Source organism: Zophobas morio, unplaced genomic scaffold (assembly GCF_036711695.1).
Source record: "Zophobas morio isolate AGI-343-1 ecotype UQ-CSIRO unplaced genomic scaffold, CSIRO_AGI_Zmor_V1 ptg000006l, whole genome shotgun sequence".
Classification (NCBI taxonomy): domain Eukaryota; kingdom Metazoa; phylum Arthropoda; class Insecta; order Coleoptera; family Tenebrionidae; genus Zophobas; species Zophobas morio.
In genome coordinates this window covers 4,876,115-4,903,247 of record NW_026972111.1, presented here as the reverse complement: position 1 = coordinate 4,903,247, position 27,133 = coordinate 4,876,115, and the positions used below count along the sequence as shown (strand labels likewise).

Genomic DNA, 27,133 nt, shown 5'->3' with positions numbered 1-27,133 from the left:
TTTTGAACAATAGATAGTCATCTGGAGAATTCGATTTTCTATATTTTCTTAAGGCCAGATTTTTGTATTTTAAACCCTTAATGATGTCACTATCAAACCAGACCGGATAGCTGCCAGTAGCATTTTTTTTCTTTGGTACATAGATCTGTAAAATTCCATCCAGTACAAAATAGAAATGGGACAATGCATTCTCAATATCAGAATATTCATCAAGAAAGGACCAATTTACTGATAGCAAGGCCTCATATAATGAACACAAATTACATTTTCGGAAGTTATACTCAGATTCAAATGAAACTGGAATTTTTTTTTGATGAATCTTAAAAATACCAACTTCAATTTCGAGGGCAGGATGATGGTTGTCCTCCTTTAAGAACGGATTTTGTGATTTAGAGACAACGCATTGACCACTGTTGGTTAAAACAAGATCCAAGAGGCGATTATTTACATTTACTATTTTATTGTACTGGTCCAAGTTGTAAAATGCCATAAAATTGTTAATACATTGGAAAGAAACTGAACTTCTACATAATTAATTTTTTTTAGAAATAAAAATTTTACTAATATTTCCAGTCCAATGTTACTACTTACGTTGGCATTAGCCTTGTCAGTGGTATATTAGGGAAGTAAAAACATCATAAATTGTCATAATTTTCGAATTTTGCTGACACTGACAGGTATATATGTGTGTGCCAAAATGCTTGTTACCTGCGTACGGTACGCATTTAACAGGCAGTTTCGAATGATTTTAATTTTTCCACAACATTGTAAATCCAAAAAAAGTGGTTTCCAACAATAAAAGTCCTTGTGTTAAGCATAATATTATTCTGGGCACATTACACTGCAGCATTTACTTTTTTTTTTTTCTGAAACAAACCATTTTTGCAGTATAGATTGTATCTGGTCATGCTAAGAATGTTTAATCGATCAGCAGCCCAATTCAAACGGGAATTGCCATCTTTAGCACACAGGGGGTATTGTGGAGCTAAATGTGTTATTAAGTGTCATTAATTATTTTCGTATTTTGCTTATGGTGACGGGTGTGTACGTGTGTGCCAATCTGGGTGTTGCAAGCGTACGTTACCTACGAATTCAACAGGCAGTTTCGCATTTTTTTTCCAAAAAATTATGGATTCAAAAAAGAACTGGTTTTCTACAACAAAAGGCCTTGCGTTATACGTAAGAAAATTTTGAGCATTCTACACGTAGTACTGCGCAGTATTTGGTTCAAATTTTCACATTTCTCAAAACAAAGTATTTCTGCAATATGAATTGTACCTGGACTGAGGACTAGTGGTGGAAGTCAAACACTTACGCACGCCGAACTTTGGCATTATTCACTATTTTCCGATTTTGCTTATGATAAATATTCTCATATTGCCATCTACCTGTGGAGAGAAGAAATTCTGCTTTCAATTAATGATTTTCTGTTGCATGTTTGTCGAGCCTTTACCATGTTGCCAAATCTCTTGCCGAACTGCCGAGCGGGTGCGGTGGTAGTTTGGCACCAGTGCGAAAGTGCACAAAATATGCCAAACTGACTGAAATTTACTCGAAAAATGTGCGGAAAAGCCCACTTTATGAACATATGTCTATACACATTACTCCTTACGGAACAATGTTAGTTATGGATTTATGGATAACTCCTCGTATAAGAGCAGAGCGAAGGGTGTTTGCTTTTGCTAATGTTTGATGGCGCCATCTGAAGTAGAGTAAAATAAACCTAATACGTTCGCTCACTGTAGTGAAAATGCGCGTTGACGAAAAATTTGTCCCACGCCCCCTGGATTCCTTGTCCTAAAGCTCACTATTTAGGCGAAGTAAAATTTGTATTAGGTTGTCCAACTATAATATACCTAAACAATGCTATTATCCATATCATTGTCCTTTATGTTTCTACAGTCGTTTATGATGTTCCGCATTGTTTTTTGTTTATTATGAGATAAATATGCAAATACTTAATTTGAATATGTCTAATAAAACAAAATGACATTTTTAAATATTTATTGTTTAAAGTACAGGTCTTGTAACATTTATTTACAATATAAGAATTCGAATTATAACTAAATTAAGTATGTAAGGAAATGCTGTTTTCACATTTTTTATATTTCAGCTATAATTTTTATTAAACCAACTGATTTATTAAATGTTTTCCAAAATGTTTATATCCACATTTACAAATCCTCCTCCCAAAATTTTACTCACAAGCGACAAGGTATTAAAACCTACATTTTTTTCTAAAACAGATTTAAATGTTTGAAAAACGTTTTCATTTATTTAACCTTGAACATTGGATAGTTTTTGAAAACAATTTGTGACTAACTGAATAGAATCTATCAGTGGCAAATTGTTCCATTCAAGTTTTAAAATTGTATCAGCAACTATGGAAAAATTAGCTGAAATAAACATGGCAGTTCTGTTTTAGCAAAAATTATTTTAAATTCTTTAATAGAGGTAGTGTGACGAGCCGTCACTAAATTCGTTCACGAGAAAATCGTAACAAAAAGACGAATAACAAATCCCCAGAACATAACAAAATATTGCAAATAATCTTAATTACTTAACACGCATGCCCTAATCTGTATATAGTACCATTTAAACAGATACTCAAACTCGACTACCAATCCCAGAACGTAAGAACAAAAATTTGCATACTCGCAAATTGCAAATATCACTACGCTTGCCAGACATTGCGAGTAATATGCGCAGAATCTTACACTCATAAAAACCGCCAATCGCAATTATTTTCATTCGAATTCGTACCCAAACTAAAACAGCAGCAGGCGAAACGCAGACGCAGTGTGGCGATGACGATATGGGAACCATGATGCAAGTTGAAAAAAACCGACGATTGTCACAGTAGTCACATAAAAACGTCAGAAACGAAACCATATTCAAATGAAATTAAACCTTGTAAAATAGCAAAATAAGACCTAAAGTCGCGTGAAATATTCTTCCTTTATGTTCTTTTATTGGGTGTCCCAGGACTTGCACATAAACACTTACATTTTTAATAAGACGTTTATTGTGTTCTTGGTGGAGGTTTACACGTAACTTTTTTAACATTATTAATTCTCTCTATTTAACAACAATTTATGCTTATTCTGTATATCATGCATTTTCACCATTTCCCCGTCGATGAACCGATGAGCACTTATAATATTGCTTAGTTATTTCCTTAAACTGTGCTGCTTTTGTCAGTTCGTCGTCCGGGTTCATTGGCTTGCAATATCGTTACACTACACCTCCCTCGGGGGAGCACAAAAAATAAAATTTTACAAAAAAAATTTTTTTTTCAATAAAGAAACAACACAAAACATACAATACAACAAAAATACAGTTAAGAAGAAATATAATCAAAATACATTTAAAACAAAGACAATACTAATACAACAATGTAACCCTCAACTGTAGTACATTTTTACTCTATTCTTATGAACTTCTTGTAACTTACCATCTATTCTTATAACTATATTAGGCGAGTTGATGGCTACAACAACAAATGGTCCTTTAAATAGAGGATCCATTTTCTTACCCCCTTCATTTTTTAATAACACTTTATCTCCAACTTTATAATCTACAACTACAGTTCTCCTATCATAATTAAGTTTTCTCTTATGTTTAGCATTTAACAAATTTTCTCTAGCGTCGTTACATGCTTGTTGCAAACGATACTTTAACTCGATTGGATAGTTATCGAAATTGTATAAAGGGTCTCTTTTATTGGAAATATTTGACGGAATGTTGCAAGTCTTGCCGAAAACTAGTTCGAACGGTGTGTATCGCGTTTCTGTGTGAACAGTGTTATTATAAGCGAAACACCAGAATGGCACCCAAGAGCTCCATGTGTCAGGATGTTTGGCTATTTGCATTCTAAGATAAGCCCCTAAATATTTGTGAGAATTTTCGAGAGCTCCAAGTGTCTCGTGATGATATGCGGTAGAATGTAATTTCTTAATTTTTAGAAGTTCACAAATTTCCTCTAGTGTTGAAGTTAAAAATTCGGTACCCTGATCAGTGACCAATTCATTTGGAATACCGTACCGTACCACGAAATTTTTTATAAACGAGTCAGCTACCGTTATTGCCTCTTTGTTAGGAATGGGATATGCCTCTATGAATTTGCTTAATTCACACTGTAATGTCAGAATATATCGATTGTCTACAACATCCGGATCTAGTGGTCCTACCAAATCCAAATAAATTTTTTTAAATGCAGATGTTGCAGTTGTAGTGATTGTTAGCGGTTCGATATTCGGTCGAAAATGTTTGAATCTTTGGCAATCGTCACATTTTTTGACAAAACTTTCTACATCTTTCCGTAAGCCTACCCAAAAATAGTACCGTTTTATGTTATTATACATGCGGTTAATACCTGCATGACTTCCACTTGGTAACATGTGAAAGTCATTTAATACCAATTGCTTTGTGTCTTTATCGGTTATACGTTGGACATTTTTAAGTACAGAAATTTTTATGTTTAACTGTTTTATTTTATTAATCATTTTTATAACTTCCTTTAATAGGGGCGCGCTTCCCTTATTTTTTATTATAACGATTTCTGGAATTCCATACTCATTGCAGATATATTCCAGGTCTCTCAACGACTCAACTAGTGACGACGTTGATCGAGGGTCCTGATTAAAATAAATTTGTTGCAACTCTTTTACATATATGTAGCTACCTTTCTTAACATCATAATTTTCTGACTTTAAAATATCATTAAATGTCGATTGGGAAACTAGTATCAACTTAGCTGAATCAGTTGGGCGTTTCAGCAACTCCACCACGCCAGGGTGATCAAGCCTGTCGTGACGAACGTCGTTAATACTTTTAACTTCATTTTCCGTAATTTTTGACTTTGACCGGGTTATTACGTTCATAGTTCCTTCTATTTGAGCACTCATGGTTTTTAGCTCATCGGAAGTTATTTCGATACGGGACAAAGCATCCGCCGGCGCCGTTACGTTTTGCTTACCTTTGACATATTTTATCACGAAATCGTACTCTTCCAAAACTAAACGGAATTTTGTGAGTCGATTTGATTTATTGCCCATGCCAAACAAATAAATGAGTGGCCTGTGGTCTGTAAAAATTGTAAATTTCCGACCATATAAATAAGGACGAAAATGCTTCACGGCCCATACAATTGCTAGCAATTCTTTTTCTATTGTGCAATAATTTTTCTCGCTCTTGTTTAACGCACGACTCGCAGATGCGACTGGCTTGTCATCTCCGTTTGACAAAACGGCGCCTAAAGCAAATCCTGACGCGTCAGTTTTTAAAATGAAAGAGTTTTCAGGTGTAAAGTTCGGATACTGTAGGACAGGCGGGTTTGTTAGTGCATTTTTTAATTTCTCAAAACTAGTTTCGCACTCTTTGGTCCAATTAAATTGAACATATGTTTTGGTTAAATTATTAAGTGGTGCCGCGATTTGAGCAAAATTTTTTATATAACGCCGATAATAGTTTGCTAACGCAACAAAACGTTTGGTGTCATTTGCGTCTTTAGGTGTTGAATATTGTTGGACGGCTTCTATTTTTGCTGGATCAGGAGAAATGCCATCAGCTGTAATTATATGACCTAGATAGAATATTTCCTTTTTTAGGAACTCGCATTTATACGGATTTAATTTTAGGTTTACATCTCTCAGGCGTTGTAATACTTTTGTAAGGTTTTTGTTGTGATTAATAAGATTATTTCCAAAAACGATTAAGTCGTCAAGGTACACAAAACATTTGTCATACGTTAAACCCGTCATAGCAATGGTCATTACCCGTGAAAATGCGCTAGGACTAATTTTGAGTCCCATCGGAAGTCTTTTCATTTGGTATTGTCCCCTGTCCGTGCTAAATGCTGTACACTTACGGCTATCGGTATCTAGTGCTACTTGGTAATAACCTTGGGATAAGTCTAAATGTGAAAAATATACCGCACCGGATAAAGAATCTAAAATGTCTGAAATACACGGAAGCGGAAATTTATCATCCTCGATTTGCTTGTTTAATAACCGGTAATCTATAACTATTCTCCACTTTTTCTTCTCGGTTAGGTCCGGTTTTTAAGGAACGATTAGAAGTGGTGCTGACCATGGAGATTTGGTTTCTTCAATAATTTCGTCAGATAACATTTTTTGAATCTGCTTTTGCACTTCTTCTTTTTGCGACTGTGGAATTCGATATGGTTTTACGTATACTGGTACCGCAGATTTTTGCAATTGAATAGTTTGTTTATACACGTTCGTAACTGTTAATGGATCATTTTCTAAGTGAAACACATCGGCATATTTAGCACAAACTCTTTGTAATGAAAATTTTTCATTTTTTGTTAAATGATGGGTGTCAATTAAATCTAAAACTTGATCTACCCTATTTACCGTAATCGTTTTATTTTCTTTAAAACTGCAAACTTGATATTCATCTAGCCTATTAATTTTTGGAATAAAATTTTTCAGTGTTACCTGCTCGTTTCGAGTATTTAGTATTCTCACAGGAATTTTCCCTTTCTCTGGTGTGGCCAAAATTCCCGCTACGAATACTCCATCACAAATTTCATCGGGTAAAACAACACAATCTTTTTCTAATTCTGTACATACACTGCAATACTTAATTATTTCACACCTAGGCGGCAAAATGGTATATTGACTACCTTCTGACTCTATTGGCAATGATATTTCTGTAGCGTTTATATTTAATGAAATGATATATTTCTCGAAATTGATTACCGCTGAGTATTTCTGCAAAAAATCTGACCCAAGCACACCGTGCACATCTGTTTCAAACGCATTCATCATATTAAACTCATGGGATATACATAGGTTAGCAATCTGCAACTTGAGACATGCTGATCCCAGCGACTTTGTTGACGCAGATATTCCTTTAATTGTAATGGTTTTCGATTTTCGAATTTCATCATTACTATGTACCCATTCTCTAAAATAACACTTATCGTAGCACCCGTATCTACTAAAAATTTTCGTTTTCTACCCCTGTAATACATTTGTACAAAATTTACCCCATTTGCACTAGCAACTAATTTTAATTTATTATTATGTATTTTAGTTGGCACGAAAAAAACTATTTTCTTCTTCTGTAGCTTGCTCTTCTCCGTTCTCGGCTGCATACACGCGAGGCCTGCCATCATACCTTCCTAACTGATTGTTGCTAATTCTCTGGCCGCGCTTTGACCGATTCGAGAGTTGATTTCCTCTATAATTAACGCGATCACCTCTATTACCTCTAAAAGTACCTCGATAATTGCTATTTGAGTATGTGCTACTATTTCCGCGATTAGTATTGCTTTGCGCCCTTTGGTTATTATTAACAAAACTATTGCTATGATTATAGTTGCGATTTGAATTTGGTTGAAAATGGGACCTATTGCTGTTAAAATTACCCCTGTCGCCGTAATTCCTTCGGAACTGGTTATTAATTCTCATATTAAAAATTTGCTGAGACAACGACGTTGAAGGTTGTTCATCCAGCGCCCCTCTAATGGCGTCGGACAATTTAGAATAGTTTCGAGTCTTTACGATAGTTCTCAATTCCGTGTTTCGGAGCCCATTTGAAAAAACATTGATAGCAATTTTTTCATTAGCCAATCTTAACACATCGAGCACCTGTTGGTCACCATCGGCTTGCGCAATAGTTAATTCTGTTACTAATTCCTCTATAGTTTTTCCAAACTCATCTATTGTGTTATTATTTTGCCGGGCACTATTTAACTGGACTGACAAGACAGCTGCCGATTTTTTTTGTAAGAAAATATTTTCTGAGGTCTGCTATTAATTCAATACAATTGGTATAAGTGGACCGTAATCTAATTTTTGCACTTTGCGTTAAGCGCGTTTTTAAAACATATGTAATTAATAATTTTTTACTATCCGCATCTAGTAAAGTATCGTACAACTCGATGGCATCAATTAGTCGTTTTGTGACGTCTTCGGTACCATCCATTAGAGGCAACAAGCTCGCCGCGGTCCTTAAACTAAATTTTTCTCCCATTTTTACTCTAAGATTACTATTAATAATTTCTACACTATCCAATTCTAAATCAGAATCATCTACGTCTGTGATTTCACCTAAATCAGTAACCTCTTTTAATCTACTTTCCAATATTTTATTGATTAAATCGAACAATTTTAATATTAACTCTACATATTCCTTAAGGCTCCTCCTTACAGTCATTAAAATCTGCCGAAATACGGCAAAACGCCACTTCCAATATCATCCTTACTATAGCACTTGAAGACTTGTGCGACATATCTACTTGTTCGTGATACAAAAATCTTCATGAAAATAGTTTTTATATTGCATTAAAGGCTTTCGTTTTTTTAATAAAAAATAAAAACAGAAAAACTTATTTTTCTCTTTGAGCCAAAACTATAACGTATTTTGGCTTAAAAAAATCTGACAGTGTAGATAATATTATTGCTCACTTGGGACTAATAATTATTTTTTCGTTAAACTATCCATTTTTTAGTTATTGTTGATTAAAGCAAGACCTAAAAAGGGCATTTTTTGTAAATGTAGGCAACCAAACATTTTCTTTCGTCAAGAACGAGCCAAGAAAGTGTATGATTTACGATAGGGGTTGGCCACTATTGAGAGATTAGACGGATTTAAAACCCTTGTTGAGAAAATATGCAAATGAGGTGACCGTAGTGTGTTCTACCTGAAGGTTGTGGAATCGTACAATTATGTAGGAGTATTATATTAATCTAATTTCAGAATAACAAATAAATAACCGAGTTTGGATTTTTTACAAAACTGCCTAACTTGTTTCAACAGCTATAATTGCTGCTGATCCCAAATGTGAAATAACTTAGACAAATTTTAAAATTATCACTGAAAAAGAAAAGAATAGAACAACTTTTTCCAAAGCACACTATGAAGATTCTTTATACATATTGTAGCCTCTAATAAATATAATGATATAAAAATAAATAATGGTCTGTAAATCATAAATCTTTTTTTATTATAGGACGAAGTTGCTGATTTCGACTCCATCGTGAATCAATAATTTCTGAGAGCATGGCTTTTAAATAAAATGTTTCCAAATAATTTTCCATTTCTTTCTCCCAAAAATCGTCATTTCTTTCAATTAAAAAATATTGTAAATCAACCTCAGTATATATGATGAAATAACACCATTTTTTTTGTGTTATATGAAGTTGCCCTTGCACTTGATACATGTAATCGTGCTTATATTTTAGTACAATCGAGTCGTCAGCTTCATTGATGACACAAAATTTAATGGTACCGTCTTTTATGGCATCTTTAATTTTTTTATTTCGGGCAGAAAAAGCACACTTAATTTCTATAATTGTATCATTATTAATTACTCCGTCTGGAGACGCTCCCAAATATTTTTTTGCGTTATCGATGAATAAGCCGCATGGTAACACCTTTAAACCTGTCAAACACTCAAATTTAATTCTGGCTTGTTCCTCATGAACTATTCCAAACTGTATAGCGTCGGGTATTTTTTTGGAGAACGTTGTATCTGAATATACAATTTCCTTAACTGTATTTGCAGTGTTCGTGGTATTTTTCATTTTGCAAATTTTTCCAAACTTGCTAGCTGTCAAACGAATTGATCTTTCTTTTTTCCAGTCATTACTAAGTCGCTGGCCACGAGTTGTTTTTTCAATTGTCACAGCATTACACTGTGATAAGATTTTTAAAAAATCAGATTTTTTTTCTTCATACACTTTTGGAACCATATCTGGCATTGATGCTACATCATCTGAAACTTCATTAGTGCCAAATAACTATTTAATCATCATAATTTGCTTTGAATAAGTTTATTCTATTCTATTGATATTCATTGATTCATGATAATATTGATAATTTTGAAATTTGTCTAACTTGGGATCAGCAGTAATTACAGCTGTTGAAACAAGTTAGGCAGTTTTGTAAAAAATCCAAACTCGGTTATTTATTTGTTATTCTGAAATTAGATTAATATAATACTCCTACATAATTGTACGATTCCACAACCTTCAGGTAGAACACACTACGGTCACCTCATTTGCATATTTTCTCAGCAAAGGTTTTAAATCCGTATAATCTCTCAATAGTGGCCAACCCCTATCGTAAATCATACACTTTCTTGGCTCGTTCTTGACGAAAGAAGATGTTTGGTTGCCTACATTTAGAAAAAATGCCCTTTTTAGGTCTTGCTTTAATCAACAATAACTAAAAAATGGATAGTTTAACGAAAAAATGATTATTAGCCCCAGGTGAGCAATAATATTATCTACACTGTCAGATTTTTTTAAGCCAAAATACGTTATAGTTTTGGCTCAAAGAGAAAAATAAGTTTTTCTGTTTTTATTTTTTATTAAAAAAACGGAAGCCTTTAATGCAATATAAAAACTATTTCCATGAAGATTTTTGTATCACGAACAAATAGATATGTCGCACAAATCTTCAAGTGCTATAGTAAGGATGATATTGGAAGTGGCGTTTTGCCGTATTTCGGCAGATTTTAATGACTGTAAGGAAGAGCCTTAACTTCTTTTTTCAAAGCATCATTATGTTCATGTTTGTTAAAATTGTCTCTAATGTCTTTAAAATCCGCATTTAATTTATTTATTTTGTTAACCTTACTACGTATTGCTTTTGGATCCTGACGTCTAGCAGATGAGTCCTTTCCTAGGTTGCGATGAACGACCTTCAGCTCTTCATACATATGCCTAAAAGCGGTGCTGTCAGACATGACATTTTAGTGTTTGATGCACCACACAGCACTATTTCGGAAATGCCCATAACACTCCCGCACGTACACATGTCACCCTAAACCTTTTCATGAGACAATGCTAGAATTGCCCAGAAACACATTCACAACACTGCACATTTCCACTGACTGTCAAAAACCCACATGTAGAGAACGTTAAACCTCCTCTCGACTACGACAAATTTCTCTTCTGATTTTCATCTGTAAGCGCTTCTTGCAGTATTTGTAAAGCACTGCCACCAACACCAAAACCGCCAATCCACACAAGGCAATTTGTACATAGTCTTTCACGGTCTGTGAATGAGAAGCATCTACACCATCCTTTATGCCGTCACTGTAACCAGCTTGTGCAATTATGACCTCTTCTTTTGACTGATTCTGCCCCATTTTCCTTTTCGGTTTTTTGATGTCACTCTTGAATTTTCTTAGCCAGGACTGGCAGGATCGCCATGAAATATTCTTCCTTTATGTTCTTTTATTGGGTGTCCCAGGACTTGCACATAAACACTTACATTTTTAATAAGACGTTTATTGTGTTCTTGGTGGAGGTTTACACGTAACTTTTTTAACATTATTAATTCTTTCTATTTAACAACAATTTATGCTTATTCTGTATATCATGCATTTTCACCATTTCCCCGTCGATGAACCGATGAGCACTTATAATATTGCTTAGTTATTTCCTTAAACTGTGCTGCTTTTGTCGGTTCATCGTCCGGGTTCATTGGCTTGCAATATCGTTACACTACACGCGTTCCATGTAACAAATAAATCAATTATAATTATGGCTTACTAACGTAGCAGGATACAAGATAAATGAGTAAATATGTATGCTTCATCTGTGTTAGTCTGAATTTCAGTCATACGTAACTTATCACGCTCTCTCTCTGCCATAATGTGTTCTCGATTTCGGCCGTATCTATTAGGGTGCAAACATGTTGGAGCTGTGATGAACGCAGTGAGCAACGCTGCGCTGATAGCAGCGATTTTGCAACAATACATTGCAATGGGCGCGTACCATAACAGGTACATTCTGGATAAATTATGGGATGCTGTAGCCAGGGAAGTGCAAACCTCTAGTAAGTTGGTAGTAATGTTTTCTATTGCAAATAATCAAATACAAAGGGCTACATAACACTTACATTCATAATAATAAGGCAATTTGCTGTTATTATTCGGTGTAAGCTATACGATTATGACAAATAAACTGTTTAAAGGTGTCTCTGATGTTTTTGGCACTTTCTGTAGGACGTCCAATATGAGAGCAGCGGATATTAGAGCCTCTTGGGGTTGCAAGAGTAGTAATTTCGCTAAGATGTCGTTCGAAACCTTCTCTGTCTAATATTGTATTGTGTAGTACACAAATGGCTTTGATAATATTATCGGCAGTATTTTCATTAGTTTCAATACCTTTAGACAGTAACCTCCATTTGGAGTAAAGTATTCCAAATGTGCATTCTATTGTTTTTCGTGCCCGTGATAGTCTTCTGTTGAAGTATTCTGCATCTAATGTCAGCTGATTTTTAGCATACGGTTTTAGCAGATTCTCTAGCAAAGGATAAGCTTCATCACCAATTAAAACATATGGCATGTGAATTTGTGTTCCTGGTAAGCTGTCTTCTTCGGGAATGTTCAAACTCGAACTTTGTAGTAAGTGATACAAATTGCTTTCTCGAAATATACCACCGTCGCTCTGCTTGCCATAAGCACCCACATCAATAAATGTTAGTCGATAGTTAGCATCTGCAACTCCTTGGAGTACAATTGAGAAAAACTGTTTGTAATTTCGATAGAAAGAACCAGAATGTTTTGGACAAATTATGCGAACATGTTTACCATCTATAGCTCCTAGACAGTGAGGAAAGTTCCATATATTGTAATAGTCGTTAGCAATTGTTTTAAAATCTTCTTTTGTTGGTATTTTCATGTGTAGGGGATATCATTCATTCCACAGAATTTCAACGCATTCCTTAACAATTTTTCCGACTGTAGAATAACCCATCCTAAACTGGAAACCCAAACTTCTGAACGAAGCCCCTGTAGCCAAATATCTGTAACAAAACAGACAAGTAAACTGTATAGTGTAGAATTTTAAGATACATATTTTTATTTACAGAAGAGGCAGTTAGAAGTAAGTGGAAAACGTTGCGAGATACTTTTAGAAAAGAATTTGCCAAACGTAAGATCCCTCATTCGGGTGACTCAGGAGGAGAAGAAAGTTGTTCCTCATGGCCTCATTATAAAAGTTTATATTTCCTGAAAGATCAATTTCGATCAAGAAAATTAAAAAGTAACTTAGAAATCCCTGTCACACGAGAGAACACAAACAACACCAGCGTTTAATTTATGCTTCTTTCTCGGGGGTTTCGATGCGTTTGGTGTTAACAGATGTTCTCGTTTACGGATGGTACTCTTGGCTTTGGGCTTTGCGTCAGATTTTGGTCGTCGAGGAGGATTTTTTTTCCAACGTTTCCTTAATTTGTGGACTCGACCCCTGCTTTCGCGACATGGAAGATTTAGAGGAGTTTTAATCTGATTTCCTTGTAGTTGATAATTTTATTCTGAGTTTATTACTGTTCAGTATGATCCCGTTTTCTGATTATTTTGCCATAGTTTTGGGAAACCTTACACTTTATGCGAGTTTAATGATTTCACTGTATTTTAGAGCATTTATGGTACTAATTTCTCAACGTTTAGCTGTACTTAAAGACTGACTATTCATTTTTGTTTTTATTTGACCATCCCGTAGCCGCTGATTTTCTCGTGAACAAGTGTTCCCGCTTGGCGTATTTAGCTAATTAAATAAAGTAAAATTTATTTATCGTTCTCTTTGCATGTTAATTTCACAAGTTAGCGTAGATCTAAATGCATGTTTTAATTGGTTAATTTTAGTTGTTTTCTTCATTTTCAATGGAAGATTTTGTTGAATTCTACTGAATTATTAGTTTGAATTGTTTCTATCTGTTTTAATGGCACTCAATTAGCGGGTAAATGCCCGGTCGCAGTTTATTAAATACTTAAATGCATTACTCGAATTCATATTAAACAGTTTTCCAAGTTTATTTATCATGGTTTAGAAGGTATCGCATATAATTAGGGATTTACTGGGTTAATTTCAAGTTTTTAATTGGATGAGGATTTTTCAGGATTAATTTTGATTAGTTTCGTGGGTTGTGTTCGTAGATTTTAAGGTTTTCAATATTGGAACACAATTGCATGTTTTAGTTATGTAAGTTTGATCTCATGTTTTATTTTGCCATTCTTCATTTACATATTTACTTATTTATCCTTTTATTATGCTTGTAGTTTTATCTTTCAATATATGTATTAAAATGTTAGGAGCGTTTGATTATTACCTCTTCCCCCACATGCAGTTTAGCTCTTCCATTTCCAAGGAAATGGGCCTACACCCAAATAAATAATTTCGTTAGTCTCCAAATGCTCGGCCGTGGTCAAAAACAATTTGGGCACGACAGTAGCAACATCTGACACCTCATCAATAAAATTCTTAATTGCATTGTAGTTTTTGGTATAAAATACAACTGCATTTAACCATATTCCCCACCTATTTACAAGAAGTTGTGAAGGTAATGGTAAATTGGGCAATGCATTTCTATAAAATTGTACTCTCAAACGTGATTTAATAAAAATTTTGCAAGATTGGTGATTAAATCTACTGTTACTACTATTGGAAATAAATTTCAATTTCCTCAGCCAATCTTTATACCATGAGTCAACTATGTAAAAGTAATATGGATAAAATGAGGAAAAAAAATTAGATGTATGTAGCAGCATCTGAAACTGGTTCCTAAAGAAAAAGTTCGTTAAACCTTCATAAATAAAATTATTATTTGTCTTTTCCAAAATTTTTGTGCTAATCAATGAAGTGCCACATTTTTTACTGGTAAAAGTTTAAATTAACAAATTTGCGACATAACGTGCACATGAATCGGTTGTTTCATCGACATGAAAATAAATTAGGTTATGGCCTATAATTTGACGAATAGCTTGCTTTGTTTTTTGAAACACTTTGACCATATAGTTTTTTCTAAGGTACTCTCATCGGGAACTGACTTCATGGTACGCCTTTTAAGAAATGATCATAGCTTGGGGTTATTCAGTTTTGATAAACGAATATCGGCACTGAGGAATGCTTTACATTGGAAACAATATTCTTTTTGATCTGTCATCTTCTACGTGGTGGAGAAACAATTTGCGAGCAGACTTTTTTTTTTACATTAGAACTAATAAAAACAAATGTGACAAATTCAAAAATATAGCAATGATAAAAATTTGGATACATTACTTACCTTTTTATAGCACACTCTACAAAAAGCAGATTGAGAATTTTCATCTAACACTAGTTCGGGATACTTTTTTATTCAGCTGTGGACATTTGCAGAAATTTTGGCATTTTGGATTCGAAGTTCACTTGTCAGTACAAAAATAAAGACCGACAAAATTAAAAATGAAACGGGTAAATGACAAAATGAGTATTGGTGGAAGGATGCTGCCTGAAAGGAAAATTAAGATAATTTCAAGCCGGATGCGGCCTATTCAACATACCAATAAACGGAATGTCTCCAGTTCGGATTAGGATGTTTTAATTACTGTTTTTTTCCAGGTAATGTCTTGGTATTTGCTGAATAAAGTACAATATGAAAATTTTACAAAAATATGCATACCTAAATATACACTTAATCGATAAATATGCAGTTAAATTGAAAAATATGCAAAATATGCATTTTTAAGTCCATTGTTTGACGTTAATTATGTAATATATAAATGGCGTTAAACGTTAAAATTTGGCAATAATCGGTCCAGTAGTTTCGGAGATTATCTATCCAATACAAATTGTTACGGACGACAGACAGACGGAAACGCTCCAGAGATCATGAAATGTGGAGAAAACATGAAAGTAGCCATCCGTCGGGTAAAACTATCGAAAGTTATCGACAAATCCCAAAATTTACTGAGAAATAACTTTCCATTTACTAAACGTTATCTGTGTTTGTGTAAGTTGATTACTTCCTGTATATTTGCATTCAGGGCCGGCTCTAAGGGACCAGGCGCCCCGATGCAACTTACTGTTCAACGCCTTCTAAAAAATTTTTGTAAAAAAAAAACAAATAAAATTTTGTAATCACATTTTTTGTGGAGAGATACTTTTTAGTAACAAACATACATGAAATTTGATGAATCCATCTTAATCTATACTTATATTATAAAGCTAAAGAAAGAGTTTGTTTAGTTGAACCCGAAACTACTGCTTCGAATTCAAAAAATCTTTTTGTGTTCGATAGTCCATTTATCGTATCTACATATAGGCTATATAACATCACGCTACGATCAATAGGAGCGAAGTAGCAATGAAAAATTCGGAATAACGGGAAAAATATTCCTCATTTGACAGCTTCCGTTGCTTACTCTGCTTAAACGGTTAAAGTTGCTTAAAAATCATGTATGATGAAATTGTTTCCCTCTAAAAGTTCTAAAGAAAAGTCCGAAACAGTAAATGTAGACTTTTTTTTGTAAACATCAAAAATTTAGGGGTCAGATATAAAATTTTGAATTTAGCACGGGTATTATTTGAAGTTTATACCCTCGGGCGAACTATCAACTACTTCATAATACCTACTCTTGATACATAAGTAACTATAAACTACAGCTATTTACCAACTTTTGTGCCTTATAAACGCTAGGATAGCTATAAAAGTGTTTGTCCTTACTGGCAGACTGACTGATTCATCAACTCTAAGCCTAAACTATTGAAGCTACAAACATGAAATTTGGACAGTAGGTTCCTTTTGTGCCATAAGCACCCATTAAGAAAGGATTTTTGGAAATTCCGCCCCTACGGGGACAAAATAGGGGATGAAAATTTGTGTAGGAATCCCGTGAGTTTTTAAGTTAGACGGGTTCACTGGGGAGGGGGGAGTGAACGAGATGAAAAATGATGTGTCCTAATCGCGAATTACGCGCAAGCGGAGCTGCTGGCAACAATCTTCTACATAGTATAAGTATAAAAATATTTACATTGCAAAAGTTTCTCAATTTTTAATATTGTAAAATTGATACTATTTCAAAGTTATTTTTAATTTAGACTCACCTCAATGTTAATCGAAATTTAAATTTAAAATTAATGATGACAAAGACCCACGGAATGATACACAGAACCAAATTCTGCTACAAACAGGAACAGTGAAAAATATAGCAAAACTGTTGAACAACTACCACAACCAGCCGATTAGACTTGGAAAATATTTTTTTTAAGTATGTGCCAACATGGAGTTTTATGGTAAAAACAAACGTGACAAATGTTAGGAAAAACATCTGGTTTTGGTCACACCGATGTCTCGTCAAATTGTTACCCTGATAATACAATCGTAATTCTTATGGTTATTTTTTGTCGGTATTGATCTAAAAGTCCAATCATCCAACCGAAAGGCGCACTCTTTTTCAATTATTACAGTCAGAAAGTGCCAGGAATTGATTTCTTAGGAACTATTTTGGTGAACCACTCCTCACAGTGGACAGTTAAAATGTAGCTTTTTCTGAAAAGCTTTCGATTGGCGCCTTGGTCTGTTCCTGCTATAATGTTTTGTACGTGGTGATGCAGTGCAAATCTAATATTAATTTATTTTTGTCGAGTTAATATAAAAGCATAGGCGGCGCCCGGCGCCCCTTGTCACGGGCGCCCCGATGCGGTGCATCTTTCGCTTACCGTGTTGAGCCGGCCCTGTTTGCATTTCGATATAAGATCACATTTGCCAAACTCGGATTTTAAAAATAATATTTAATTGATCACTTATCACAGATTAGATCGATTTATCAGTAAATTTTATAAAAAACACATGAAAATAATGCGCAATTTTTTATGTTGATAAAGGATACGAAACCGTTAAGTAGGTACCTAATCTTAAGTACTGTCTTAAATAACCTTTAACGTTTGATAAAAATAACACCCGATACTTATGTAATATTTGTTGTACGGTACTGAAAATTGCAAAAAAAAAAAATCAAACTATGCATGGTTTTCCTAGCGTTTTCCCCAAAGGGATCTTCACTTAAAGGTCGAACTAACTAAAGTCGTATTTTGCAAGTGCCACAGAAAATAATAATTTTGGAAAACAACAAAACTCGATGCTTTGTATCAAAACGGAAAAAAAAACAAATACTAGTACAATATTAAACTGAATAAGTAGAGAATAAATTGTCCACCTAGCTATTTCTGTACTTAAATGTTTTCAGTACTAACCTACGAGAGCTTAAAATGAGTTTTTTTTTGTTTCGAAATATCATGCCCACTTCAATATTTCAGTTTTAAACGAATATTTCTTGGAAATTTTATGACGCTTTAAAAGTGTGTCTATCTTATCAAAAAATCATCATTTTGTGTGGTCTATAAATAAACAAACGTTCCTAGCTGATATCAGTTTAGTAGAAAAAAATTCTAGCTACAGCTTTTTCTTGCACTAGTGATTTCAACTCTAGAAATGGAAAAATTCGAGGTGAGTGTTTCTCTTCATATATCTGTCTACATATATTCTGTTTTTATTTTATTCTTTTATTCGTACAACAAAAATGTGGATAGTTAAAATTGAAGTAAGTGTTAAAGCATGATGTTAAAAGTATGGATCAATTAATATTCTACAGGTTCATGTTTATCTTTTCTTTTGTGAAAATTTTTTTCGTGAATCTTACCTTAGAAAATTTCTCGAGTGTTTTTTTGATATAAAATGGATAACATTTTTACTAACGGCAAGTTACGAAATCTTTTGCCATATACCTATTCAAATTTTGATACAACTGATTATCGAGATACTTTATTTGCATAAAATGTGTTTAATTTTTTTTTTTATTTTACATCCTCCAATCTAGTTTAGACTAGTTTTAGTTTTTCCGCTTCCATTCTTCGATATTAATTGTTATGTTTTATAAGTTAATATCAACTGTATTTCCATAATCTTTTTCTGTCTTTGCTTTGTCTCTTACGGTCTTGTGGTGGCATAATATAACGTGGAAAGTGAGGAAAAATAACCACGGCGTCGGATAATTCATGGGTCAGAACACCGACCCGCGTTTACATTCACATTAACTTTTATGGAGTTTGTCATTGCATATTCCAATTCTTTATTCCTTTCCAGAGTTTTAGAAAAAAATGCGGAACCACGGATAGAGGTAGAGAGTATGAGGATGTGGTTCTCGCTTCTGTTATCCTAGAACTAGTAAAAGACGTCGCAATAAAGAACTTTCATGTTTCGTCAAATGAAGAAGGGTTCGGAGCTTTTGATGACATAGTTATTAAAACTGAGTTGGATAACGGAAACGAAATAAGAGCAGTACAGCTGAAACACACCGAAAATAAAACGTTGTCCACAAAAAATTTGATGGCAAAAACAGGAGACTTCAGCATTCTCAAATATTTCAAAAGCTTCCAAGAAATAAAAAAAGAGGTTGACGAATTTATACTATTTACCAATAGACCATTTAAGTGTGACAACAGCACATCATTTCAACTGGAAGAAGAAGAATTTTCTATTATTCCTGTTAGTGTGAAAGCTGCTTCGGAACTTGCAGAGATAGATTGTGCGTATCAGTTTAAAATAATAGAAGAAGATTGGAATGCTGAAATGCTTCTCAAAATTCGAGAATACCAAAAGTTTTTTAGTAAATTTTATCTGTATACCGATCAAAAAAAAGTTGAAAGTCTGAAAAACAGTATAGCTGAAAAATTCAAAACTACATATCATGTGGATGAGGAAATATTCGAAAAATTTCTCAAAAGAATAACTGATTGGAATATCCAAGAAGGCAACAAAGAAAAGCTGAACAAAAAGTGGATGGAGCGTGTAATCGCTCTACTGCTTCTATCTTCCCATATTGAGCCGTTATCTTCTGGCTCAGTTAATGTCAATTCCGTTAACGATAAAATGAAAATATTTCGAGAAGTCATTTCCTTCTTCGACATTACACTACTTGAAAAAGAATCGTACGAAAAGCTTAAACCAGTCTGGGATGACATTAGAAAAGAAAAAAACTTTGACTTTAAAGAATTAAATAAAGTAAGACAAAGGTATTTGCCAGCAGTCAGTTATATTGATAATAATACAAACATCGACAAAATAGATTCAAGAATATTTATTCAACTATTATGGTTAACAGACAAGTGTCCATTAATAATACGTCAACATGAGCACGTCCAAAAAGCAATCCAGCTCTGTCCCGGTAAAAAGTTCATCCTAGTTGGAGAAGGCAAGGATGAGAAGTGGATGGAAAATTATGCCGTGTTCCAAAATCTATCAAACTTGAAAGATAAATCGGACTTACGTGAAAGATTCATGCAAAATTTTACTATATCGATCCAAGGAAAGGGAGAACTTAATCTTGCAACAGCTTTTGAAAATAGCGAAGAATTCTTAGAAAGTGTCACAACGGACAAGGTGGTGGAAATGCTACATGGTCCGTGTTATATAGGGGGAGAAAAAGAGATTCTTCCTGAACCTTATATTGAGCGGAATCTTTCCCGAAATATTATTAACATTGAATACCTAGAAAAATTTTGGGAAAACACAATTATCATTTTAAATTGCGGCGATAATTTTGATCAAGTTAAAGACAAAGTAAAGCAGTGTGAATTAATTGATGTCAATAACTTCTTACAGATAAAAAATCAGAATTTTGAAAATCAAACAAATGAACTTTATGCGTCTAGATTCAACCCAACTCAATATAAAAATAACTTTCATTCGGATAAATCACATTTTACCAACACAGTTTATATAAGTAATAGCAATTTTAGTGATTTAGAACTAGAACAAATTTACAATGAAAATAGAGAAGCCAAAAAATTTCACTACTTTAAACTTTCCAGTGATTGTAACCTACAATGGGTTAAAAGCAGAGGCGATGTTAGTGATTTACAGGTATTTAAGTTACATGATACTCGTAAATACTGTACGAACGAAAATAAACTGTGGTGTTCTCGGTTAGATAATAACATAAATCTGATATGTGGCGATCCGGGCATGGGGAAATCCGAATTGATGAAAAACTGCAAAAATAAATGTTCACCGAAGCATTGGACAATTATAATTAGTCCTAACGACGTGCACTCATTTTTTTACGATTCTAAGTTTTCTAAAACAACTAAATATACAGATTCATTTGAAAAATTTATCGTAAATGCAAAATGTCGCTCACTCAAAAGATTCGAACGAAGATTTTTTGAAATGTGTGTAGCGAAAAATAATGTTGTTTACGTTTGGGACGCGCTCGATGAAATTGTAGGAGAACATTTAGAAGCCGTTTCGGAAATAATCCTTGGTTTCTCAGCAAAAAGTTTCCTTCAGTGGGTTACTAGTAGAAGACATTTACAACCATTTCTAGAAAAAAAATTCAATGTGTTGGCACTTAGTATAAATCAGTTTGATGAACGAGAACAACAAAATTATGTAAGAAAACGTTTAGCTTCTTTCATTTCTGCAGACGAAATTGAGATCGCCGTCGCAAAAATTAAATCATCGTTCGCGATTATTGAACACGTTAATATCTTGGGGATTCCGCTTCAAATCTTCATGGTTACTGAATTGTTTCGTCAAAACAGTGGCAAATATTCGAAACTTATGGAAAATATATTTCTCTTGACTGATTTATACGAATACTTCATTGATGAAAAATTTAATAATTTTTTCAAACAAAAATTGGGGTTTGATTATAAAAATCCTCACATGGTTAGTAGAATTGGCGAAGAAAAACAGGAAATTTTAGGTAATTACGAAAGAGTGGCACTTAAAGTGATATTTTCGGAAGAAATACTAAAACGATTAAATGTTGGTTGTGAACACAAAGAAAAAGATTTTGAAAAATGTGTGTCTATTGGTCTTGTAAGTGAATTCCAAAATGATGTGGCACATTTCATTCATGGTTCCTTTGCTGAATACTTAGCTGCAACATATTTTTCAAAAAAATTAAATATCTTTTATGATATACTGGGTGACTTAATGTTCAATGCAAAGTATAATAATGTTCGTTTTTTTTTCGACATGTTGTTAGTTAAAAATTGTAAAGCTCACATTGCTGTTTTATATAAGAAATATGAATTACTTAAAAGTTATGATGACAAAACTTTAACACGCAAAGACAAAGGTGGTAGAAGTGCTTTACATGTGATTTCTTCATGGGGACAAAGACATCCGCGTATAAAAATAACGGTTGAAAATGGCAAGTGTATTGTGCATGAAGACAGCAATTTCGATAAACAAGCAGAAACCGAAGCCTATTTTGAAACGGTAATCTTTTTGCAGAGCAAGAATAACGTTGAAGAACACGATAGTTTGCTACATGCGACACCGTTGTCTTATGCTAGAAAAAGTGAGAGTTTAGGGGCGGAAATAATATTACTTCAAGCAAAAAAAAATGAACTCAATCATCAGTCAAATTCTCCTAACGATATGATTAATATTTTATATTATTCTTCTTTACTTGGATACGATAAACTATGTGAGCTTTTTACTGTCCAAGAGAAGGAAACCAGGAAAAATCGCCAGTACGAAACCACATTTATTACTGCGGAAAATGCTGAAACACCTTTATTATTAGCGAGTAAAAGTGGTCATCTGAAAATTGTTAAGTATTTGTTACATTTAAATGACGAAATTAACAAACCCAAGAAGTTTGGAGAGACACCGTTTTACGTTGCGTCCGAAAACAGCCACAAAAAGTATTTAGGCGCTGAAATAAATCGAGGTAATAAACAGTGTGCGACACCCCTTTACGTAGCTTCCGAAATGGGTCACGAAAAAGTTGTCGAATACTTGGCGACAGCCGGTGCCGAAATCAACCGTGCTAGGAATGGCGGCTGGACACCACTTCACATAGCTTCCTTCAACGGTCACGAAAAAGTTGTCAAATACTTGGTGACAGCCGGCGCCGAAATCAATCGCGCATTTAATGACGGTGCGACACCACTTTACGTAGCTTCACAAAACGGTCATGAAAAAGTTGTCGAATCCTTGGCGACAGCCGGCGCCGAAATCAATGGCGCTAATAAAAACGGTGCGTCACCACTTTTCATAGCTTCCCAATTTGGTCACAAAAACGTTGTCGAATACTTGGTGACAGCCGGCGCCGAAATCAATCGCGCTAATAAGAAAGGTGCGACACCACTCTACATAGCTTCAGAAATGGGTCACAAAAAAGTTGTCGAATACTTGGTGACAACCGGCGCCAAAATCTATGGCGCTATGAATGACGGTGCTGCACCACTTTTCATAGCTGCACAAAACGGTCACGAAAAAGTTGTCGAATACTTGGTGACAGCCGGCGCCGAAATCAATCGCGCTCAGAATGACGGTGCGACACCACTTTTCATAGCTTCACAAAACGGTCACGAAAAAGTTGTCAAATACTTGGTGACAGCCGGGGCCGAAATCAATCGCGCTATGAATGACGATGCGACACCACTTTTCATAGCTTCACAAATGGGTCACGAAAAAATTGTCGAATACTTGGCGACAGTCGACGCCGAAATCAATTGCGCTAATAAAAACGGTGCGACACCACTTTTCATAGCTTCACAAAACGGTCACGAAAAAGTTGTCGAATACTTGGCGACAGTCGACGCCGAAATCAATCGCGCTGAGAATAACGGTTGGACACCACTTCACATAGCTTCACATAACGGTCACGAAAAAGTAGTCGAATACTTGGCGACAGCCGGCGCCGAAATCAATAGCGCTAATAAAAACGGTGCGACACCACTTTTCATAGCTTCACAAAACGGTCACGAAAAAGTTGTCGAATACTTGGCGACAGTCGGCGCCGAAATCAATCGCGCTGAGAATAACGGTTGGACACCACTTTACATCGCTTCACAACAAGGTCACGAAAAAGTTGTCGAATACTTGGCGACAGCCGGCGCCGAAATCAATAGCGCTAATAAAAACGGTGCGACACCACTTTTCATAGCTTCACAAAACGGTCACGAAAAAGTGATCGAATACTTGGCGACAGCCGGCGCCGAAATCAATCGCGCTAATAAAAACGCTGCGACACCACTTTATATAGCTTCACAAATGGGCCACGAAAGAGTTGTCGAATACTTGGCGACAGTCGGCGCCGAAATTAATTGCGCTAATAAAAACGGTGCTACACCACTTTTCATAGCTTCACAAAACGGCCACGAAAAAGTTGTCGAATACTTGGCGGTAGTCGGCGCCGAAATCAATCGCGCTGATAATGACGGCTGGACACCACTTCACATAGCTTCACTAAACGGCCACGAAAAAGTTGTCGAATATTTGGCGACAGTCGGCGCCGAAATCAATCGCGCTGAGAATGAGGGCTGGATACCACTTCACATGGCTTCACAAGACGGCCACAAAAAAGTTGTCGAATACTTGGTGACAGTCGGCGCCGAAATTAATCGCGCTAATAAAAACGGTGCGACACCACTTTATGTAGCTTCACAAAACAGTCACGAAAAAGTTGTCGAATACTTGGTGACAGTCCGCGCCGAAATCAATCGCGCTAAGAATAACGGTGCAACACCACTTTTCATAGCCTCACAAAACGGCCACGAAAAAGTTGTCGAATACTTGGCGATAGTTGGCGCCGAAACCAATCGCGCTGATAATGACGGCTGGATACCACTTCACATAGCTTCCTTCCACGGACACGAAAAAGTTGTCGAATACTTGGCGACAGTCGGGGCCGAAATTAATCGCGCCATTAAAGACGGTGCGACACCACTTTACGTAGCTGCACAAAACGGCCACGAAAAAGTTGTCGAATACTTGGCGACAGCCGGCGCCGAAATTAATCGCGCTAATAAAAACGGTGCGACACCACTTTACGTAGCTTCACAGAACGGTCACGAAAAAGTTGTCGAATGCTTGGTGACAGCCGGCGCCGAAATCAACCGCGCCATGAATGACAATTCAACACCACTTAACATAGCGTCCCAAAACGGCCACAAAAAAGTTGTCGAGTATTTAAAGAGAGTCGGCGCTTCTAGAAAGAATCCTACAAGAAAGAACTTTTCCAAACAGTTTGATTGTAGTTTAATGTAGCAATTTTTCACTTTTATGAACAAAGCGTAGGTATAGGTTTAGTATTATAAGTAAGTGCTGGTTACATTACAGATGATATAATTCATGTATCACGTGTTGCGATTTCACCCAATAGAATATGTTAATTTCCTTAGATACACTCAGAACCAGCGCTGGGTATTATACCGTCCACCGCAAAGCAAATATGTGCCGCCTTTTCATTTTGTTAAATATATTTTTTATACATATACGTAATTATTTCAGAAATACATTGATGATACTTACAAGAGAAAATTGAGCTGTTATTCGTAGACAGTCATTACACACTTTATACTGATTTACAAGGTCGCGCTGATGACACAAAATTGAAAAGGAAACTTTTCGTGCTTTAATTGCAGGAAATTCTTTCACAAATTGTTTATAATATAATCTATGGTCTGTCCTAACCGGTGCTAATGGAAATAATCGCCAAGTCTACAAGTCTTGTTTCAGGCGTAAGTAATTTTTTGTCTGTTTTAGCATCGAAAAACTTCGCTCAGCACTGATACACAAATGTATAAATATAACATAAAATAAGACAATTGGAATATAAAATATGCATAACAGATTAACACAAATATTAACGGTTAATTAGTTTTTAAAAATGCTCCTACACAGCTAAAAATTCTCTTAACTTATCCTTAAAAACTTTTATCCACAACCGATATATCTTGAGGCCATAACATTACGGTTTTGGGACGTTTTATGAGTTTAATAAAACATTAGTGCCTTATATACTCGTAAATAATAAGTTAGAATTATTTAGATCTACTTTTTAACGTTACATTAATATTCACGTTAATAGACAAAACATTGTCATTTTTTCCTTTTTTGTTGGTGAAAGACTAATATCAAACGTAGCTGGAATTGAAGTTTCACAGGCAGTTTCATTAGCATTCCGAATTTCGACTTGTTCAACATCCTGCCCTTGAATCACTTTCTCTGTTTCAGTTTTATTTGATCGAGAATCCTTAATGTATAGTGAACGACTGAGCATTGCTTTATAAATACACTGATACAAAAAATAACTATTAAATTTGTTGTATTTGTTGCTTTTGTTGTGAAATATCCTGTTTAATTGGGGTTGCTGCGGCAGCATGTGCAAGCGTTGTTAGAAGGAAGCGAGTCCGAAGTCAAGCTGAGTTGCATTTCCTTTTCCGCGATTGCTAAGTATCGACTCAATCAAAATTAAGGAGGTCATGTCATTACTCCGCAACTATGGCCGGTCACATGACTATAGTTGTCAATATATAACTTTTGGCTCACACCTGAAGAAGTTAGTTGTATTAGTTGTATTAGTCGTATTTGTATTTGTAGTTGAAGAAGTAGTTGTAGTTGTAGCAGACAAGGGATAATTGTAACCAACACCCGTACCAGCGACATTTTCTTCTAATAAATTTGATATACTGCCCAATCTGTTTGAATTGCCAACCCCTACGCGCAACACTTTGAAAACTTCATTTAGTAATCTTGATTCTTTTTAAACATTTTCGACTTTTTACGAGTTTACGTCAGATATTTCTGAAAAGAAATGGACATTAAATTATATATTTTTTATATAATTTTCCAACAAACACGTAAACAGTTAATGTCTTAATAATATCCTTAATATTTAAGTCCAACTCATTACTCACAGTTAATCTCTTCAGTTTAAAGGTTTATTCGTCGCAAAAAATATTGTACACAACACGTTCGTGAGCCTGCTTCCCGCATTCACGCAAATGCGGCACTCCCTTCGGTCGTGCCTCAAACAAGCGTTCATGCGGGAAGCAGGCTATCCCGAACTAGTTGCGTAAATTACTATTTTGTTCTTCGTTGGAATCTTATACATATACGTATTACTTGCTATTATCCGAAACCAACTTAAAAAATAATAATAATCTACGTAGGTCTGAAATCAATGAAAACGTATCGTCTGCGTATAAATACCAGAACAAAGAAAAAATTAGGAAAACCGGCAAAATTTCTTTACATCACTGCATCGCTTCTGCTTTTTCGTGATATTCATGACTTGGTCCGGTACTACATTGTATATTTTTTTCGCAACTACTTAGTATTATTGAGTTTAATCAAAGATTAAAAATTATTAGTAACAGTACAAACACTGTTACGAATAAAATAAGACCTCGACATAAAACAGAATTGTGTTTTCTCTTTTATTAAATAAACAAAAAGCAATGCATGAGACCGTTTAGCATGTTCCTCCATATTTTCCTGATTGATTTTACGACAATTTAAAGATGCAAAAGGATCAACCAAGAAAATGAAGAAATAATTTTGGTAAATATGTTCTATTTATATC

General features: G+C 34.9%; 2 protein-coding genes across 8 annotated transcripts in view; one reads left to right on the top strand and one right to left on the bottom strand.

Moving 5' to 3' along the window:
• Nucleotides 1-11,912: 11,912 nt before the first annotated feature.
• LOC135123231 (uncharacterized) lies at nucleotides 11,913-12,668 on the bottom strand. The gene is made up of 2 exons (XM_064047724.1): nucleotides 12,578-12,668; nucleotides 11,913-12,484 (listed from the first exon to the last, which is right to left on the bottom strand). Exons 1-2 carry the CDS (start codon nucleotides 12,666-12,668, stop codon nucleotides 11,913-11,915), a joined length of 663 nt encoding a protein of 220 aa, XP_063903794.1.
• Nucleotides 12,669-18,176: 5,508 nt separating this feature from the next.
• The window catches only part of LOC135123365 (uncharacterized), a 70,986-nt gene continuing 62,029 nt past the window's right edge, over nucleotides 18,177-27,133 (top strand). For all 7 annotated transcript variants that reach the window (XM_064047957.1, XM_064047952.1, XM_064047951.1 and 4 more), the window contains exons 1-2: nucleotides 18,177-18,252; nucleotides 18,889-27,111. In XM_064047957.1, coding sequence (XP_063904027.1) covers nucleotides 18,238-18,252; nucleotides 18,889-24,813 — 5,940 coding nt within the window. In that variant the 5' untranslated portion in view covers nucleotides 18,177-18,237 and the 3' untranslated portion in view covers nucleotides 24,814-27,111. The remainder of the gene's footprint in view (nucleotides 18,253-18,888; nucleotides 27,112-27,133) is intronic.